The sequence below is a fragment of the Sparus aurata genome, chromosome 4, assembly GCF_900880675.1.
Source record: "Sparus aurata chromosome 4, fSpaAur1.1, whole genome shotgun sequence".
Lineage (NCBI taxonomy): Eukaryota > Metazoa > Chordata > Actinopteri > Spariformes > Sparidae > Sparus > Sparus aurata.
In genome coordinates this window covers 34323564-34344143 of record NC_044190.1, presented here as the reverse complement: position 1 = coordinate 34344143, position 20580 = coordinate 34323564, and the positions used below count along the sequence as shown (strand labels likewise).

The 20580-nt window shown below is 44.7% G+C and overlaps 1 protein-coding gene and 1 long non-coding RNA gene across 14 annotated transcripts in view; one reads left to right on the top strand and one right to left on the bottom strand.

Annotated features, from left to right (window-relative positions):
- Positions 1-20580, top strand: part of LOC115580860 (uncharacterized) — a 272388-nt gene that overhangs the window by 92473 nt on the left and 159335 nt on the right. The window lies entirely within an intron of this gene.
- Positions 1-20580, bottom strand: part of celf6 (CUGBP Elav-like family member 6) — a 151000-nt gene that overhangs the window by 36211 nt on the left and 94209 nt on the right. For 7 of the 12 annotated variants that reach the window (XR_003983946.1, XM_030415555.1, XM_030415558.1 and 4 more), the window contains exons 3-5: positions 16858-16906; positions 4522-4650; positions 405-484 (exon numbers count right to left, since the gene is read on the bottom strand). Coding sequence is in view for 11 of the 12 variants with exons in the window: in XM_030415555.1 (XP_030271415.1) it covers positions 405-484; positions 4522-4650; positions 16858-16906 (258 nt within the window). In the remaining variant the exon portion in view is untranslated. The remainder of the gene's footprint in view (positions 1-404; positions 485-4521; positions 4651-16857; positions 16907-20580) is intronic. The other 5 variants (XM_030415557.1, XM_030415561.1, XM_030415563.1 and 2 more) reach the window with 2 other exon arrangements.

Sequence of the window (20580 nt, the reverse complement as noted above, 5' to 3'; positions counted from 1 at the left end):
GTGTAAGTGTGTGTGTGTGTGTGTTACTGTCTTAAGTGTATGAGATTTTTTTCAGAGACAAACACATTCAGCCCTGAATTTTAAAGGAAGCATACACCCTCCAGTGGGCATGTGCCTGTGAAATAAAAAACTTTAAAAAAGACTTGGTCAGTGTTTGCCTCTTGGCAGGGCAGAAAAGCTGAATCCAGAAGTCCGCCAACCTTTGTTGTAAACTTTATCCAAGTCTACCTCAAACATTTGAGAAAAAAAACTGGACCAAAGGCAACGCAAGTGGCATGAATAAACACCCAAGTGGCATCACATCCTTTGCAAAACTTTCTCTAAAACCCCATCGAGAGGAAAAGTAATAGTTTGCCACTGCATTGAAGTAAAGTTGACACCAAAGTTAATTCTGTGTTACTTACAGGCATAGTCTGTCCACCGTGTAAGCTGTTGATGGCGGCCTGCGCTTCTGCGTGGCTGGAGAACTTGACAAAGGCGCAGCCTGTATACACAGAAAACAAGAGAAACAGAAGGGAGGGGCACAGCATCAGGGAGATGGCCTTGAATATGGGGGGAAAACACCATTCATTACCATTGTTTTCATGTTATCTGGTTTGTAAATATATTCTGCCATTTGTGTGTTCAGCGCATAACTCTGAATAAATCAGTCTAATTGTAGTGAAGGCATTAGCTGCGTGGAACATCCTGTCCCTCGCCCATTTCTAATTCCACCCCCTCCACTTTGGAGCATAGAGCCAAGGCATTTACTATCCTGACTTGTTTGTGATTATTAATCTGTTTAATATTTACACATTGTGATTTGTGTGCAGTCACTCATAAAAGAGATTATGATGACAAAGGCATAGTATTATAATCTGCCTATCTAACCGAATCTTTGCTCGCACATAATTTCAGATGGAGGGAGGGGGGCTTTGCTCAAGGGGCATTCAAATCATCTTAAATCTGTTGTGTAGTTAACGCACAAAAGGAAAAGTCAACATAAAAAGTTGGCCGGAAGACAAGGGAACGGCTGTTGGCAGCAGTGTTCTGGAGCCTCATTGCATTAACATTTCAAATGATGTTAAAAATGATTTAAGTAGATAATAATAATGAGCAATATGTTTTTTTGGAAGGTTACATATCCTAATCACATGGTTAAATAGTGCACCAGTGTGTAGGTAAGGACAGACACTAAACCACTAAAACATAAAGAGAAAGCTAGTGGACTGAAATACAGTGGAACTGAAATGTGGTAATTTTCCAAAAGCCATTAAATTAAACAGGAGCTATTTCTCTAAGCTTTATGGTCGTCATAGACTGCACAAGGTATTCTGTTATGTCCTATTCTTATCCTTGCCTTCAGGTAGCTCATGTGTTAAGTCAAGAGATACCTAATTAACAAACTCATGGATTAATTCTGCCCCTTTTCATTAATCGAGTAGCACCAGCGTCTTACAACCAGGCAGGATTTTCCCCGAGTTCAATCCCTGCTGTCTCGAGAACCGCTGATACCTATTTCAAAACAGTCACATATGTTCATGTACATTTCACTCAATATTCTCAAAGGACTCGCGATGATTCACTGAAAAAACAATCACTGATTGATAGGCTCGGGAGACGTTCTGTGTCTGGCGGTGACCCAATCACATCTACATCTCAGGAGTCAGCTCTGCTTCCCAGACAAACAAATTATTAACAATACCCTGGCAAAACCAAAAACCATTAAATGGAGGGTCACGCAGTGTGTGCACAATCGATGGAGTACACTTTCCACCTTTACCTTAGGCTTTTCATTCACATTCCAGCCACACAATAAAAGGGTGAGCAGCTGAAACTATTTGTGCAGAAATGTGAGTAGTAAAGGCCATGTGTTTTCTGTACTGTCAAATGTCTCTCAAAGCCGTATAGATCTACAGAGGCAAACAGATAAGTCAAAGAAGACTTTGATTCTGTCACATCACTCTAGCACCCTTTTACATCACTTGAACAGCCCTCCGGGAAGAAGCGAGGGAAGGTTTTCATTTGTCCAGCTCAAATGTATTGGCCTACTGTGTGCCATTTGACTGCGACTTTGTCTTTGAAGGAGCAAACACATTTAACCTTTGTAGCTGAAATAATAAAGGGGCAGTTTGGTCTTGCAAAGGCATTTTGGTTTTGTAAGGCAACATAACTCGCTGTCGGTTCCTTAACAAGGCTATCAGATATGGTGCCAGAATCCTGGCGACCCCAGCAGCTCAACCCAACCAGACAGACACTAAAAAAACTACAGGGTTTGGCATACACCATCAGTGGCAAAGTCATGTCAAACATACAATGTCCTCCAATCTTCCCCCCCCCCCCCCCCAAAAATAAAAAAAAAATGTTCTCACGCTTTTCCTGACCCCAAAAAAAAAAAGTTAAGGGACATGGAGCACAACATCTCCAAAGAATTGGAAGTGCTGCAGCCTCATAAATTATAGTGCACATTTGAGTTTTTGAATTTGATGGCTCAGAATGAGTTGGGGGGGGGGGGGAAGGAAAAAGAGAGATTGTATTGCTTTCAAGCGAGAGGATCTGCGCTGCCTTTTGAATTCCCGGGGTAATAATATGTATGCATGAATTCCATCCCGCTGGATGGGTGACATTTATAACACAACTTAATTATAGACCTAAAAGCCATCTCTCTATTTTTCCTGACAATTCGGGGCTCTATTCAACTCTGGCAGCAAGTGTTGCACTTTGAAAGTACTTTGAGGAGCAGTGCCATAGAGAGATGGATGTTAAACTTCTCGGCCTTTTTATTGGGTGAAGAGGGGTGCTGAAAAGCCTCTGAGTAGCATAAATTTACATCAACAGGGGACAAAGCCTCCATCATGGAACAGATAGCACTGTCAATTTCAAGGTCTGTCTCATTCAAATTACGCGAACCTCATCCCAAGCGAGGCGGCTGGCAAAATAATTTGCCGTAACATCCCGTAATGATTGCGTGGGACCGTTACACAGCGAGTGATAGGACCGGATACCTATATGTGAGACCTTTGTCTGGTGCTGGCATTCATAGTTAACATTGCTCTACAGTTGTTCTATTCCATATCAGTGAGAAGTTGGCAGAGAGGTAATGATCAAGCCAGTTATGATAGAGACAAATACCAACACAGGAAAACGTATGGCATGTGACGAGAGGAGAAAGGGAAAGAGATGAGGTGCGGGGTGCAGTAGGGTGAAAAGGAATGAAAGTGCGAATGAGGGAGAGAACTAGCTTCTGTCTGACACAACAGCACCGGCCTTATTTCATTTTATGTGCTGTCAATCAGCTTGAGGCATCTGAGCAGACAGGAAAAGAGGGAGCCGGAGCCGGAGCAGGAGACGGCGAAAAAAAGGAAACAGGCCAGGGAGAAAGAAAGGTAGTGGGCCGGTGGGGCGACGCAGAGCAATAGACTCGGGATTAACAGTGAGAGGAACAGATGTTGACACAGATAGGCGTGTGGTTCAGTATAGCCAGCCTTTTCTCTTTGATATACTCGGAAAGGCTCGCACATTATCCGTCCCTCTCCCTTGCCTTCCCACACATCCCTTTTCACACATTCAGACGCTTCATATAGGGGAATAAATCACAGTCAACGGAGAGAAAGGAAGGTTGAGGTTCCGAGCAATATCATCGGCGTTATCGCTCCAAATATGGCTGTGAGCCCCATCGAAGGATGATGGGGGAGCCTCAGAACAATCCCACCTGCTTCGCACATTTCACAGCCATCTTTAATTTGACCACGCTCTACTAACTAAATAGCACATAAGCCGCAGACATGAATGCCTAAGCGGTTCCTGAATGCGGGCAAATCAGCCGCACAGTGAGTGACAGCAGCAAAACCCAGAGCCCGGCTGCTTTATTTACAGTGGGACATTATCGTCCAATGGCGCCTCTGGGGAGGGATGACGGGAATGTGGGAAACAAACATGATTACACCCCTCTGCTTTTCAGATAACGGGAGGAGGAGGTGGAGGTGGAGGAGGAGAGGAGGGAGGGGGGTTGAAGGGGAGGGGGGGGGGGGGTTGAAGGGGTGAGCAGAGAGAAGAAGTGTTGTGTGATGGATTTGTTGAGTACAAGCCCAGGTTGCCAGGAGCCGCAGCGATGAAGAGACGACGCAAGTAGAAGTTCGGAAAAAAAAGGAAAGAAAAAAGGGAGAGAGAACTGAGAGGTAGTGTGAGAACAAAAAAAAAATGGAAAATGCAGAAAGTAGCGAGAAAAGGGAAAGTGAGAGGAAGGAGGTGTCGGAGCGCAGTGACAATGAGGTATGAAAGAAATGCGAGCGAGACGCGTAAGAGGTGGTGAAAAAACAGAATAGCTGAAGGGGAGGATGAGTTATTCAGAAGAGCAGAGTGGATCGTAGACGATGTCAATGAGGGCGCAGCGTGTGAGGCATGGTTCTAAAAATGTGAAGAGCAGAAAGACAGAGAGCGAGAGAGAGAGAGAGAGAGAGACAGCACACGTACAGACAGGCAGAGGGATCAAGACGGACAGACGGGGGGGAAGAAGAGAGTGGGAGGTGTGTGGGCTCTGACCCTTACTGGCCCCATCAGGCCCTCGCAGGACGGTGCACTCCTCGATCTGGCCGAAGGTCTCGAAGAGCCGCCGGACGTCGTCCTCGCTCTGCTGCTTGCCGAGCATTCCCACAAACAGCTTCCTGTCTTCTGGATGGGAAGAGAGGAAGGGGGAGAGAAGAGAGAGGGGGAAGGAAGGAAGGAGTGTGGAAGAGAGAACAGACAAATGCTACAGCTGATGGCACCGTTCTGCTGAGCTGAACTTTTATCAGCAGTCTGCTGTGTTGAGCCTTAGCTGCCGCTGCCGCTGTTATTGTTGTTGATCTTACTGTTGTGTGGTGTGCCACCCCGCCCTAGTATGAGGGAGATGTATTCCTGTTTCTAGTGAGCTATTCAAGTCTGCCACAGGGACGTTTGATAGAGATGATGTTCGGAGCGCAGTGGGTTTCAGGGAAAGGTAGAAAGAGAGCGGGAATATTTTGCACAGGTAGACAGACCGTTAGATCGTCTGGTTGCTTAAGTCACTGAGTTGAAAGAGAACATGGAACCAGAACATGGTAGTACATTTTCTCATTACTAAAGGAGCAGGAGTTATAATAAGCGAGAGTAAACTCTGCAGCACATTCTATCCAATGATAAACTCAAGAAAAGTAACAAAGCCAGACAGCGTCTCTTAGCCAGTCTATACTTTCTTATCCACTCCACTTCCTGCTGACTGTAATGAACCGTCCAAACCGACTAAAATATGTTGCATAGAGACAAAATGTCACAACTCTGCAGAGTGCTAAAGAGAAACTTTAAGTCAAGGACAAGTTCCTTCGCAAAATGAGTCAAGTAGAAATAAAGAATAAACATGATTCTGCTCATCGGCCAATGTTGGCTGCCCCGAAATAACAGATGATGCTTTTCAGTGTGAAGTTGTTTGAGCGTAATTGTCAGCCAAAGGTCTGCAGATTAGTCATTTTTCAACTCCCGACACTTTCAACAAATAAATAACTACAATTAAGCTAGTTTCACATAGTGCAATTCAGAGAAAAGTATTTGACTTCCCACTATATTGTGCACACACCGCACAATTCAATATGAGTTGTATCCAAGTTAAAGGGTAAATTAGATTTGTTTTTCTGCACGACGCAACCGAATTAACCATGGCCGTAACTGAATTCTTTTACAGCCAGGTGAAGAAAAACAGTGTTTCTACTGTTAAAGTATCGCAAAGAATTTCATCAATGAAAGCTACAAGATGTAGTCCTTATGCTTTGTAATGACAAAGTTATATATTTTCTATTATATGAGGACTATTTTTGTCGTTTGACTATTTGTGTGCGTGACAACAATAGAAAACAAGCTTAAAAAATGACTTGTGAAGGCCGTCTGAGTGCCATCATTCCAGGTGGCTTGTGGGCCGGATGAACGTGTCAAGTGTGGGCCAGATCTGAGACACGACAATTTTGATATCCGTGCTCTTACTGGCTGCTTACGTATGACTAGAGACTCTGTTAAATGAGATAACTTCAACTCAGTTCTAAGTATGACTGATAATAAAAGTCTGGGCTACATTCTCACGACCAAGCTGACAGCTTTCTATAAATGTATCAGTAGGGAAAGGTCATGGGTAAGTGGTCAAGGAAAGTTAAGTGAGAAGGCAGTCTCCGCTGTACAGTCTATATGTTTGCCGAATCTTGTGCGATTTAACATCTGGACTGATGTTGAGCGCTGTCTGTCTTTTCCCAATTTCCCAACCAATACTCAAGTTTGCAGTGTTGCTCCTCATTAAGTTTGAAGGGCAGCTCTACCTACACCCATATCTTCACTGCTACTGTATATCATAGTTTCCTCCTTGGCTCCAGACGGGGGCACTCTGGCACAGATGTATGTGCTCCATACCACTAAATTCCGGCCAGTCAGAAAGCTGGATTTTTCTAATTAATCTTCCCAGTGCCCTGGCATTAGACAGAGCATTCATCTTTTTTACATCTTTTACATTATGCATCTCCTATTCCGCTGTGTTGTGGAATGAAATGGCTACTAGCAAGAACCTATCGCCAGAACTGATGAAAAGTGGCAGGAAGAGGAAGAAGAGTTTATTGGAAATGACACTGTTGATCTTCAGTGTGAGTCATTTGACTGGTAGGGAGCGGGTGAGGAGCGTGGAGGAGCGGAGGGCGAGAGCATCACCTGGGCCTCGACAGATGTGACGCCTCCTGTACCTGCCAGGCCCCATTAGACGCAGCTGTTCTAAAAATAAAGCACCAGGGCTTCCTTTTTGCAGCAGGGAAATCGGATCCTGTTCCATTCCTGTAAAGTTCAAATGAGACACGTGCCTGCTACCCGCTTGGCCACACAAATGAGCACCTGCATAATCAATAAGGCCATGCTGCCTGGTCTCTACTGCTGGTGTTGTAGCTGTGGTGTCAGTCCATGTTCCTGTAGTCACGCCTCGCACAGCAGGGATTCTCAAACCCGCCAGCTGAGCCTGGTACCACTGCTCATTACTGTTCCTCCTCCCTCAGAAGTCCTTGGTTGGAAGGGAGCGAGAACCCTGAGGAGATCACCACAGACACAGCCACTTATGCTGTCGACTGGGATTCAGCAAAGAGCGACAGGATGACAGACACCTAGCTGGATGGTGGACATCAGCGGAGGAGCTGCGTCGCTGTAAAGTCAGCCCTGAACAGGTGTTAGTGAGAAATGAGCCTGACCCCTGTCTATGGCAGAAAAGGTGAAACATGAAATGAGGCAACAGCCCATCCACAGCACACGTGACTTTGCCTTGATTCCCACTCCATCTTTATCATTTTCACTGAGGTGTCACCGTTACAACGTAAATGGGCATAGTGCGGTTTTACAGGCCTCCTGCAGTGTGTTAATGTTTTGGGACAAAAGTCTCATCTTGGTCCTGGCCCGAGGAGATCTAATGGCGGCTTTACAAGGCTAATTAACGAGCCATGAGCGAAGTAATGAACTTTCCAAATGTGCTGGCAAACGCAAAAATAAATTACACCCCAGTGAAGGCATTAAAGGAAGTGTGAGTGTACTTGGGAGCCTTCCTTTGGGAGAGCCACGGTGAGAAAATGAATTCGGAGCTGCTATCTTTTCATTGCCTGACCTAAGAGTGTCTCAGTCGGCCCACTGCATGCCCTGGCCAGAGTATAGATTGCTATTAATTAGTCCGCTTTGCACCTGCCTCCATAGAAGCTCTTATTGGATTTTGCCAGTTCCCGCTCATCTCCTATGGCCACTCGCAAGCGTTAAATTGGCATTTTATGAATATGAATAAATATCTCGTAATGCACCCTCTGCAGAAGGAGATGACTGCACGCCTCCAAAGAGTTGTCCATTAAAAGTGGGGAGAGGAGGAAAAAAAAGAACACTCTTCTCAAGTACAGTCATGTATTTGCATTAAGAGGGGTGAGGACCTTCCTATGGAACTGTCTGAGGATACAGAAGTATGACAAAACTCATTGAACTGACTGTTTGACCTCTTTGTACTTATCTCTCATTGAGAGGGGCTCATCTTATCCCTCTAACAGAGCTGAGCCACACAGCTGGAGAACATTTGAGCTCTACAGCACTTCTCTGCTCTACTCTGAAGAGACCTTTGTAATCTGCACTTTCAAACCTTGCCACTACTTTAAAATAATAATGTGTGGGCATGTGTGTATGTGTTTGTGTATGTCTGTGTGTGTGCGTGTGGAAGTTAAAAAAGCCTGGCAACAGCACTTAGAATTTTTTGTATCATAACATCCTCAAACACCACTAATTAACGTGTGTTCCTCTGGAGCATTTCTTCCTTATACTTTAAAATGTAATTAGCAGATTCAAGGAAACAGAGGCTATTTAAAAAATGGGTTTGGATGTATGGAGGTGAAAATAAAAGACATTCTTTGTTTTGGCATGTCAACGCATGCTCTCTTTTTTTGTCCTTTACGTAAGGTACTGAATGCACAACCACATCATTAAAATGACTAACAAGCAAAGTTAGTAAGATTGATCATCTCGTTATAATGCAAGGCTCTGCTGAGAAACCTTGGATGCTGGCATTCATGTGGATGCCACTAGACAAGGGAAACCCAACACCCAACACAGACCTTACAGACCGCATGCACCCCGTAACAGCAATGGCACTCCATGTAGGATAACGCGCCCTACCACATTGCAAAAACTGCTCAGGAATGTCCCAAGGAGCGAGACAAAGAGTTCAATGCAGCCCCAGATCCCAATCCGATCAAGCATACAAGTCTGATCAAAGGGGACTCCATCTCGCAACCCTCAGTATTCAAAAGATCTATCGCCAACTCCCTGATGCCAGACACCCCCAAAGGTTCTGTCTCCATGCCTCGACGGGTCAGTGCCAAGTCTGATCCATGGTGGGGCTTCCATGGATTGGAATTGTTCTGGCGTGTCCAACAGATGCTCGTTCGGATTGGGATGTGGGGAATTTGAGGGCCTGGGTTGACACACTGAGATCTTTATCATGTTCCTACCACCATTCTTGAGAAGTTTTTGCTATGTGTTGGTATCCACATGAAAGCCAGGACCAGCAGTTTCTCAGCAGAACACTGCATCATAAGGAGATGATCAATTGTATTCATTTCACCTGACAAGGGTTTTACCATCGTAGCTGATCAGTGTATGGATACAGTATACCAGTGCCTACTGTACATTTGTGTATACCGTTTTTGTCAGGCACAGTCGCTCTCTCCTGCACACAATGTAATCCGTATGTATTCTGTATGCCCTCCCCAGTGCCTCATCTCCTGACTGGAGGTGAGAGCAATTGTGTGGAAAAAAGGTTCCATGTCAGTCTCAAGCCATGTCCAAGCTGTGGTGGCATGTGGACAGCCCAGTTTTATGAATGCAAATAAAAAAAGGAGATCAAAAAAGTTATCAAAACACTACTGACATCTGACAATTGCTTGTCTCAGGGAGCCTTTTCATTTCAGCGCCCGGTATATTAAAAATTAATGGATTTTGCACAGCCGCCATATGCTGTCAAGATTGATGCTTCTCTCCATGGAATAAAGTGCTACTTGTGTTGTAGGCTCCAGTATGTGCATATAGATGTGTGCTTTCCTTTTCCCTTTCTTCTGCTATTGTCTCCCTATTGCGCCGTTTGTATCTTTCTATTTACCCTTGACTGTCATCCCTCACCCTGCTCTTTCTCTCCTAGCAAAGAATCAGTTGCAGTGAAGTCTACTTTTCAAAAGTTTCTGCTTTTGTTTGCCAATAATGGGAATATTCTCTTTAAAGAATTACTCTCCGGCTCATGTGTCGTGGTAAATATATATATATATATATTTTTTTTTTGTATTCTCTTTTTTCATGATTCTATCACTTATTGCCTGCTGGCAGTAGTCAGGGAAGCTTGGTAGTAAGTGTTCAGAAAGCATGGACAGCTGCATCCAACGATAAAAGATGCCTGCTAGGCCGCTGGGTGCATTTCAAATGCAGAGTAATGTTCCAGGCAGCACAACAGAGAAGTTGTGCTTCTTATGGTCTCATTAGAAAAGCCTGATGCTGGTGCGCTGCTGCCTGGGAGGCCCGCCACCAGACACGCTCACACATGTAGGCGTACAGACCGGGTGTGCAAAATGTTGGGAACGGCTTCTTAACGTCGAGCTAGACATTGTTTTTCATCATCTACTCTATGTTCAAGTTGAGTGAATGCGGCGTCTGTGTGGAATCAAAAGGTGCATTTGCTTTTAGAATAGGTCTTTTTAGATAATGAGCATTAGACATTTTGCACAGCATGGAGGGAAAAAATAATAATGCTCTGCTCTTTTGTTATCTTGCATTGTTATAACTGCTGGAGTTAATATTTCTTTGGCCACAACACTTTAGTGTCCCCAACTTAGACTTAATTTCCCTTCCCCAAATAACTTCAGGGGATAATTCACCTCCCCCAAGCCTCGTTTAGTCACAGAAACCTTACCACCGTGCCACTTTTTATGGATACATTAACAGATTATCATTATCTTTCTTGTGAAATAAATAGTGCCTAAAACAGTTCATCAGTTATTATTTCGACAAGCAGTCACTGAAAATCACTGCCATTTAATCATTTAGAAAACTAAATAATTAATAGGGTAGTTATTAGTGAAAGAAATGTATTGGCAAATTTAAAAAAAAAAAGAAATTAAATTATGAAAATTAAGAGCCATGAGTAGCTTCAAGAACAGTGACTCAAAAAGCATAAGTAATTGCTACACGCCAACAAACTGAGTTTCCTCTCAGGGATCAATAAATCATTTACATTTGTTTATATTAAAAAAATAACTGCACATGCTAAATTCTAATTAAAATCAGTACCAGATCAGGCAGATCACAGAATGAAATCTCGTGGAATGACACTTTTGATCATTAAGTGTGTCGGAAACATAATTTTACTTTGTGGTATCTTGGAATTATACGTTAAGTTAAAATTTTTTGGCTTAACATTAGAAGCAGAGAGGGGTTGTGAGTGGCTTTGATGGTAATCCTTGAAAAGGTTGACTGGAAGATTACCATACTAAAATAACATAAAGACAAATAGAAGCACTTCTTTAAAAGTTTCTAACTCGACATATACCTAAATCTCACATTGTGCAACTACTTGTCAGTATTGGAAATATGCCCATGAGCTTTCCTTACTAAGGGAATTGTTCCATGGAGAGGATACTCTGCTGTCTTGCCAATGATTTCAGCCAGTGCAATATTTCAAATTAATGTTGTTCAATGTTGAATTTTTTTGGTGCATTTTTATGGATTGTTTAACTCAGGAGCTCTGAACGTCAAGTTTGTATCTGGTGATTTTTAGAAGGCGCACCGGAGAGGTTGCCAGATGGTTAGCTGGGTTTCCGAACATTTTTAAGTTGTTTTATTGATGTGAACTTACTAATGTTAAAAACATCACCAGTAAGTACTTAGATCAATATGTAAAGCTTATGACCAGTCGCCCACAAATGCAAATGGCTGCGGAGTGGGATTTACATTTTCACCAGGATTCAGCTGTATAAGCAACTGTCTGAAAATTACAGAGAAACATTTGATGCAGTATTAATGCTAAAAAATAAGAAGAAAAGCTTGATTACATACAGCATTTACTGAAGTTCATATTCATGCACCCACTTAACCATTTTCCTGTTTTTAGTGTAGCAACAGTATTAGCTTTATTTAGACGTGATATAAATTTGGGATTCAAAAATGTCTTCAGCATTGAAGTCAAGGTAGAAAGTGTAAAGTAATGGCAGTGAGGTGAGGTAAAACAACCTGCATGATACGGTTTTGCAGCTCTCAAGCCCCTCAAGCATTCGCTTTGCCTTTGCGTTACACCGTCAGCTATTTAATTCTACCTCTAACTCGTGTTTAATTCCTACCCAGCAAACAAAAGTAATTAGACCCCATCCCAGTGACAATGATGTGCAACCACACACTAAACCTTCCTGCTGCTGGTCCCAATCTGATGTATGCAAGTGGATTATCCAGTATATTGAGGTGGTAAATGGAATAATCAGAGGAGAACAAACATTCAAATTGTCAGCGTATCAGGCACGATGAGAGGATACAAGCTCTTGTGTTTGTAAATGCATTACTTATACCACTTGAATTGTCACATCCGTTTACCCGAGGGAGTCGGGGGGAGCTTCTCCTTCTGGTATGCATCTTTATAAACGGAATCAGAACAATCAAGAGAACTTGCGGCATCTGTCCAAATACTTTAAGTCCTTCTTCTACATTAGAAATATATTCTCTATTGGCAAGGCCCAAAAATGGAGCTCTGCCAAAGTATAATTTAAATCAATGCCTTAAAACATTCAAAACCACCCCGCAATGGTCACTGCTGGAAATCCCTGAATTCTTTTGTCTGTCCACTGGTCCCCATGTCTCTGTGTGTATTTCTCAGCACACACATATCAAGCGCTGCCAGGGTTCTTCTTGAGTTTTTGCGCAATCGTGTCCAGAGGCACAGAGGGATCTTTTGGCTTCATTTGCATGTAAAGTGGAGCGCGCTCTTCTGTGGGCGTGAGGTGCCTCCAGACAGCCCCTCCCCTGTGGCCTGCCAGACTGAGCCAGCCGGAAGAAGCCCTCACTCTTCCCTACCTGCTGGGGTGGGGCATGACAGCACAGGGCGCAACATCTGAAGGCCCTGTCAATCTCTTCTGTGCCCGGTTGGGGTCAACCTTCTGAAGAGCAGCAGGTTGGCAAGGACAAACATGACCCATTCACAAAGACTCCCCTCAGCCAGACAGACAAAAGGGAACGGGCAAGATATTAAAAAAAGGCTCGTACGGGGCTGCTGAGTATCAGACGCAGGGATTGAAATGCTCCCGGCACTGTATAAGTATTCCATAAAATAAAAGTATGGGGAGCTAATAAACAAGTAGGGTAAAGAGACTGCGTGTAGACAAATGCACTGAGAGTGGCACTTTGTGAAAAAGTCGATGTTGATGGAGGTTGCCGGGCATTTCGGGAGAGTGTTGAAACCATCTTATCAGACTTAATAAAAGGAGAGGGTGTTGCCGGCTGACCCATCATCTCTCTTCTCATCAGTGTGGTCTCCAGTCTCACAGCAGTGGCTCGAGGAGTGGGACCTAGCTCCAAGATTGTGTTTAGATAATGGCCATCTCCAATCATAGATAATCTGGCCCCATCTTTTCTTCACAGACACAGCGGCAGACAAGGTCAGGGGGAAAAAGATTCCTGGCGAGGCGAGGAGGAGATAGGGATGGGGCGGCTCTGAGATGATTTACTGCTGAGATTCACTCAGCTGCCTCCATCACCCTCCGTTAACTTTCTCATCCTGTCGTCTCTTCCCCTCTCGCTCTTTTTGTCTTCCATCTCTCGCTCTCTCGCATTCCTCCATGGGCCTTGTACTGAATCCCCACCTCTCTCTCTATCACTCGCTTCATCTCTCCCTTTGCACTGCAGCACCAATGAGACAGAAAGAGGGAGAGAGAGAGAAAGGAAGGGAGCAGTAGAAAGAGATAGAGAGAGAGAGAGAGAGAGAGAGCAAGAGATGTCTACTTTTCCTCATTTCTGTCCCTTTACAGTTGAAGAAAATTGCTTTGGTTTCAAGTGGAGATATAGTAGCATGTCTGTTCCTGCACTGACCACAGAGCGAGCGAGCAGGAGACCCATGCCTCAATTGTGTCTCAATATCTCTGAGTTGAAATCATGGTTTGATAGAACTGGGCAGAAAAAAAAAATTGTGGTGTTAAGCACATCAGATAAATGTGGACTTTGCGGGGAAGAGGTCGGCTGACTCAAGGAACAGAAATAGATTTAAAGGCTGTGAAGCTCCCCTCCCTTGCTCCATTCTTTCTTGATAATCCAGGGAAAAAAATAAAATAAGACATGAGTCATTGTAATAGACAGCCAGAGAATCAGCTCGGTGATCCACAATGGCAGCCGGGCGTCGGGATTGTGCAGCGCTGGGGCCCCACTAGTCATTCTCTGAGCTCTAGTTTAACTTCTCCTGCTGACACTCCTATATCCCTGGGGAGAGAATGTCTCTCAGGGACATGGCGAACAAAAGAGGGGCTACTAGTGTCCCCAAATGGAGTAATGGGCTCTAATGCCTGCACAGGCACGTAATCGAGACCCCTGCACAAGTTCCCATGACAGATAATTGCTGATGTCTTGGTAGTGATAAATGTGACTCCATTTCTAGAGGTGCAAATGTCCCGGTTCAGCCCTGAGTTTGACAATCTAGAGGCCCCACTGGGACTGGTGTACCTGACTGGTCCTCAGCCTTCCACAGATGAATCCCCCGCTACTCTCTCTCCTTTAGCCAGCCCTCGCTGGGCTGTCTATTTTCCTTTAACCACAGGCCTTCATAGTAAATCTCATTTCATTGTCAGCCGCGACTGTGGTTTACTTCCCTGGCCTGTCTGCTGACTTCCTGTTGCCATTAACGCTCAATATCTCTGTTGGGGCCTGTCTGCTTGGTCTTATTTCATTCTGTGCTGTGTCCTATCCTGTCCTCCCATATAGAAAGTTCATCTGACAGACTAGTAGGGGCTGTGCCAGCCTAAGAGCCCTCTGTATTTCATTCACACTGCCTGTTCATCTCCCTTCTCTTTCTGCTGAAAAAGGGTAGTAATTGATATTGGGACCCATCCATCCTCCCCTCTTAAGCCCAGAGATCCAATTTATCTTGGTGAGAATGCCGATTGGCTCTCACCCAGGCCTTGTCGGTCAGACTTTGCCTGTTTTTAGATGGCCGTTAATTAAAGTGCCGCCACGACAAAAATAAGATCTACATGGGGGTGTGTGTGGCAATAGAAATTGGGCCATCTGATTCACACTTGACCACATAAATCAGCGGAGTGGCTCAGTCTAATCTGACCTAGGCAGTCTAAATCACCACTCTGAAATGCAAGCACGGGGCAGACGCAGACCAGTCCAATTAGATCAAATTCCAACCATGTAAATCTTTAACTGGCTTAATCTGCATTAACCTCAGTGATGTTAATCACAAATGGCTTCAGAATGATTCAGTCAATCACCATGTCAGTCAGACTGAAGATGAAGGGGAAGGGGGGAGGCTGTGCAAGAGAGTTGGTACGATGTCAAAGTAGATTTTTACCGCTTTAAAGACAGGTTTTTCTTTATTTTGATAAAGAATGATTTAATTTAACTTGTAAAATTGCACCCACGCATACATATACATTACTTCAGTAACTAGAAGTCTTGCGTCAGATAATCAATCTGAGTGAAACTGAGACAGATAACTTTGTAGGTGGCTTGACAAGCTATACTTAATTATATGATTCCGGTGTAATAATGTGACCATTGTCTTCATGAAACAAACGGTAGCTTTAGAACGGGTGAGGATTTTAAAGGACGAACAAACATAAACGTGGTAAGCTGTTGGGCCAACGTGTACCACCAGAACATCTTCAGTGCACCTCGGCATTGATTTAACAAATCTCTAGCGCTCTAGTGTCTCAACACTGTGTTCCCAAATCTCCCGTATGTAATAAATTAGTTTGAGATCTGGTGACTGCGCAGGCGGATGATGATTCACATAATTTTCAAACTCATCAATCCATTCAATGACTCCTTGTGCCGTTTGGATGGGGACATTGTCATCATGGAAGAGACCCATCCCATCCTGTTAGAACTGTTTCATCACACAGGATGAAGTTGATCACTCAGTACAACTTTGTATGGATTTGCATGGAACGGCAGATCCAATGCGACAAGTGGAAGCAAAACCACGCCAGCAAAATATTCCCCACTGGAAATAAGAGCTTCCGTTTATGTTTCTCAGCCAATTTATTCAGGTTTTTGATTTAGTTTGTCACCAATCTGGAGGCAGATTGCGTTGACTTTAGAGAAGTAAAATAGGGACGCTGCTTAACAATCAATTCATTGTGCTTTTATTTCTAGACAAAAACAAATACTGTGTATTTTGGAGCCTCTTTGTGCTTTTGCAAACTCGTACTTGAACGCAAACCCCTTTCACACTACGAGAAACACCCACTAACACCCACTAGAATCTGGCTCTGGTCTTCAGTATGAATGTGTACAATTAAATCCCACGTCATGACTCAAGAGTCACAGCGGTTAATAAGCTCCAGCTCTGATCGACTGTGATGGAAAAAACAACACCCGGGTGCAACTCTCAACAAACCCGAGAAAGAAGCGAGTCACTGCTTATCAACTTCCATTGTCAGCTCTGGAGAAAATGCGTCTCATCCAGAATTTTATTGATTAAAACTTTACAAAAGATGTTTTTAACATCTTCTTGATGCGGTCTGATGAGCTTTATGAACTGCTGCTTTCTACTGTTCCCTGCTTTTCCAGCGCATTTGCGATGGCGAGTCGAGCGCGACACACAAGTAAAACAACAACAAAAAAAAAAAGGAAAAAACCCGCAAATACACGCTCATTTTGGTAAAAGGTGTCCAATACAGTCTTCTCCATTCAATCACTGACTACGTAATAACTAAAAGTAATAGCTCTGGGGTGTTCTGTAAGTTTGCATGTGTGTGCCTGTCCTGTGTCTGTGTATGTTTGGGATGTTTCTCATCTGTAAACAGACTTTACAGTTACTGTAAAGGAGGATACGGACCTTCCACTCCCCGTTATTTCCTGTCCTCTTTCATGTTTCTCTCTTTCTCTCCATGCATCCCTGTCTTTGAACCACTCCCAGTGACTGTGAACCTGAGACAGCCCCTCTGCTGGCACAGATGGGAAGTCAATAGAAGCAAGTGACCTATATTACGGGCTACTCTACCAACTCCCAGTGTGTCTCAAGTGAGAGCAGAATATTAAGGATTGCGTGTGCGCTGTTCCAGTGTATTTGTGTGTTTGCGTGTGTGTTTTTTAAGGGGGGTGTGCAATGGAGACCAGGAGAAGGTTAATTACCTCCTCGTCCTTCGCTGTCGGCTGGCTTCACCTGGATGGGCCGGTTCATCTGGAGTGAGAGAGAGAGAGAGAGAGATGGAGGGAAAGAAAGAGAGAGAAGGAAGAGAAGGGAAATCCCAGGTTAGCACGGAAACGATAGGAGCAACTGTGACGAGACATAGTGGGAAGAGAGCAAGTGAAATGTGGCGTTAGTGTCCTGAGTTTGTCCTGCTCTGCGAGTTAACGCAAAAAATCAAACAGTGACGATGCCGTAAAAGAGACAAATCTGTGCACTGCTCCGTGCCAGCGTGTTTAATTAATCCAGGGCACTGCCTCTAGAGATGCCTGAATTCCCCTCACAGTTCAGCAGAATTAGCACTTTTCAATGACGGAGCCACACTGGGTGTCAGATGGCACTTGGAGATTAATGCCATTACATCAGCCACTCCCAGCCCCACAGGGAAAGGTCCTCTCAGGCTGGCCCTTGCTCTTCCTGTCCCCTCCTGGCTCCAGACTCCCAGTCACCAGCCATATCCTGCTCATCCCTGACCCTCAGCAATCCCTCTTTTCTCTGCCTCCATCCTTTCCCTCCTCTCTTTCACCTCTCTGCCCAGAACCCCATTCTGCAGCTCACGACCAATATGCCACTGGTCTGGACAACCACACCCCACCCTGCCCCAGCCTCCTCCCCCTCCTCCTCCTCCCCCTCCTCCTCCTGGCAGCCATTGAGGGCCACTGAACAGTGTAGCTCTGAAACAGCTTGCGAAAGGTTAACAGTAGGGAATCGATAAACAACCTTTGAAGATCCATTCTATAGTGAGGTGAAAGCAAAACATCGCCAAGCTTACATAAAAAAAAAAAACCTTTTAAAAACTGCCTGCCGTGAATAAAAAAAAAAACTCCCCTGATTCTTTTTGCTCCCCTGTCTATGGTTTCGTTTTTTTTTTTTTTTGTCTCACTCCCTGGAGTTTGAATATGAAAACAGAAAAACACTCAATCTTGTGCCTTCACTGAAACAGGAATAATATCCCCTCTTTTTCTCTGTGAAAAGGGTTGGTGTTGAGATTGTATTTTATATTTTGGCATGGTGACTATCTTTCTAACTAGGCCACATGGACAGGTCCAACATGTGAGTGCCAGTGAATGGCACACGGCACTGCCCCCTCAGATCAGTCAGCTAGGGCAGCGCAGTGGGTGTCGGGCCCTCAGGCGACGCAGCACTTGACAGCAGTTGACCACGGCCAAATATAGACCTAAGGCTGCAGGACATGTATAGACAAGCGTATATACATGGTGACACCCCTGGGGATGTAATGTACTCGCCTGGCAGTATGCTGTGACACTGGAACAAAGCTTAGAGAGAGATGACGGACGCAACACAATGATGAGGGAGTGAAAACGTACACACACACATGCGCCCCGACACAAGCGCAGTCATGCCCGGACAAATGGACATGGGCACACACTTAACGCCACACACACATACAAATGTAAAAACTGAGAAGGGGTTGTATAAATGCGGCTGGCACAGAATTGGATATATCCGTCACTGATCGGTCGCCAGTCATGCGGAAAACCGACTATTTCTTGTCCTTATGTATGTGAAATGGACTACAAAGGTGATAGACAGTTTATGGTTTGGAGCATCACTGAGGAAGGCACTGACCTGCTGACTCGCTGTTAGTCACTCTGTGTGAACATCAAAATGCCAACAGCAAGAATATATCAAGTGTTCGATTATAATAAAAGTAAAGCAGAAGTCACAGATACATCTTTGCAACTGTGAATCCAGATGTTCGAGCTACAGCCTTTACTGGCTTACTGAGTGCACATAGAGTCCTGTTGGTTTGCGTTTATAGTGTAAATCTGGGGCTAAGGGGGTGCTTACATGTAGGACCATTATTCTCATCTTTGTACGGCCTGAGCCAGACAGAGACAGTTTTTTCCTGCTATTTTTGGCTGGATAACAGCCATCAATAATGCGCTGACTATGTTTACATGTGAGTCTGAGGTAAAGTTCAAGTAGGATGAGGCATTGATGTATGTGAGTGTGCAGTGGAGAGAATTAAGGTCAGTTGGAGCACTGCGAGCAGTAAGTTAAGGTGTGCTGCGTGCACATATTGTGAGTGTGTGTGTGTGAGTGTGTCTTGACAGCAGCTCGGTTTGGGAGCCGAATTTGTCTCACATAAGAGGTTTACGGTAGCCTGAAGTCCCAAGATCCCTGTCCAGTGATCAGTCAGCTTCCAGGTCTTAAACAGCAGCGATTGGTCAGGAGGCTTCATTAGTAGCCCCTGAGCCGCTGCAGCAACAAGAGTCATTAGACAACCCAAAAGTACACTTGGGGTTGCTAAGCAACCGAGCGGAGGTGGCCGGCAGGCAGGCGAGGCAAGCTGGCCGTTGGTCTGCGGGCTGTTAGCCAACCAATTGGCACTCCTTTCTTTCTTCTTTTTTTTTTTTTCCTTTACATGGTCCAAGGAGGTCATAGTGAGAGGGGAGGAAAAAAAGATTTCTCAACTCCCACCTTCCAGCATGTCCCACTTTCTTGTCCCTTTTTAGTGACTGTGACAATGAGTTTTCAGAGCGAGTCTGCTGCAACTTCGGCTCCAGCTTCCTGCCAAATTACGGAGTTCAGCTTGATGCCAAACTATGGAGTTGTGAATAGCACTTGCATGCATATGGCAGTGGTTAAGATGTCTACTTTACAGTGTCCTCTACATACAGTTTCCTGTGCAAACAGAGGAAATATTTCTAGCACAGAAATCTTTCACTTTACTTTTATCCTCACTCTCTCTCTCTTCCTCTCTCTCTCTTTCTCACTGTCACACACACGCACACACACACACACACACACACACACACACACACAGGCACAAAAAGTCTAGGGGCTCAATAACAGCAGGTGGCTTAGGTGACATTTTAATCCCTTATTACTGAGTGCAGGATTAGCCAACAGATCAAGGCAGAGTTAATTATATGAATTCATCAGAGGCTGGGCGAAGAGGCAGCCTGCTTTCCCCTAGGGCAAGGACCCACCCCCACCCCACCACACACCCTTTGCTCACACACACACACACACACACATGCACGCGCGCGCACACACACACACACACACACTGAGGAAGAGCACAAGTGACATTCTGTCCGTCTGAAAAGCTAGTTCCTTATTAGCATTGCGGCGGGGGGAAGCTAAGATAACACATACAGTGGTGCCTCTGGAGATGCTGTAAGACAAATGACATCTACCACCTTCCCGTTGGGCCCCTGCAAAATGAACTGCATAGACATTGGATGGGGAAGACTACAGGCTTTTTCATCCTGCAGACGTGTGGCTGCCGAGGCTGAGAGGAGTTCAACACCCCCCCGTCTTGCTTTATCTTTGTCTCTCTCTGCCCCTTTGGCCTCCAAAACCAATATGCTTCCCACCACAGCCCCTTAATGGGTTGATCAATGCTGACAAATAGGCAGCTCATGCTGTCTTGCCTGGGAACTCACAGCTCTGTGCCTGTGTGCTGCTGCACTTAGAGAGGCCATCTCTCTTTCTCCTCATCTCTCCCCTTTTTTTCCATCTCTCTCCTTCTTTCACTCACTTTTTTTTCATATCCCCCCCCCCCCCCTCCTTCATGCTCTATTTCCCTTATGTCTATACATTCATTTTTTTTTCTTTGTTCTAATCTCCAGAGGCAAATCTATATTTTTCATTCGGTCACGATGAATAAGAGTCAGCTGAAGTCATGGAGGGGTGGA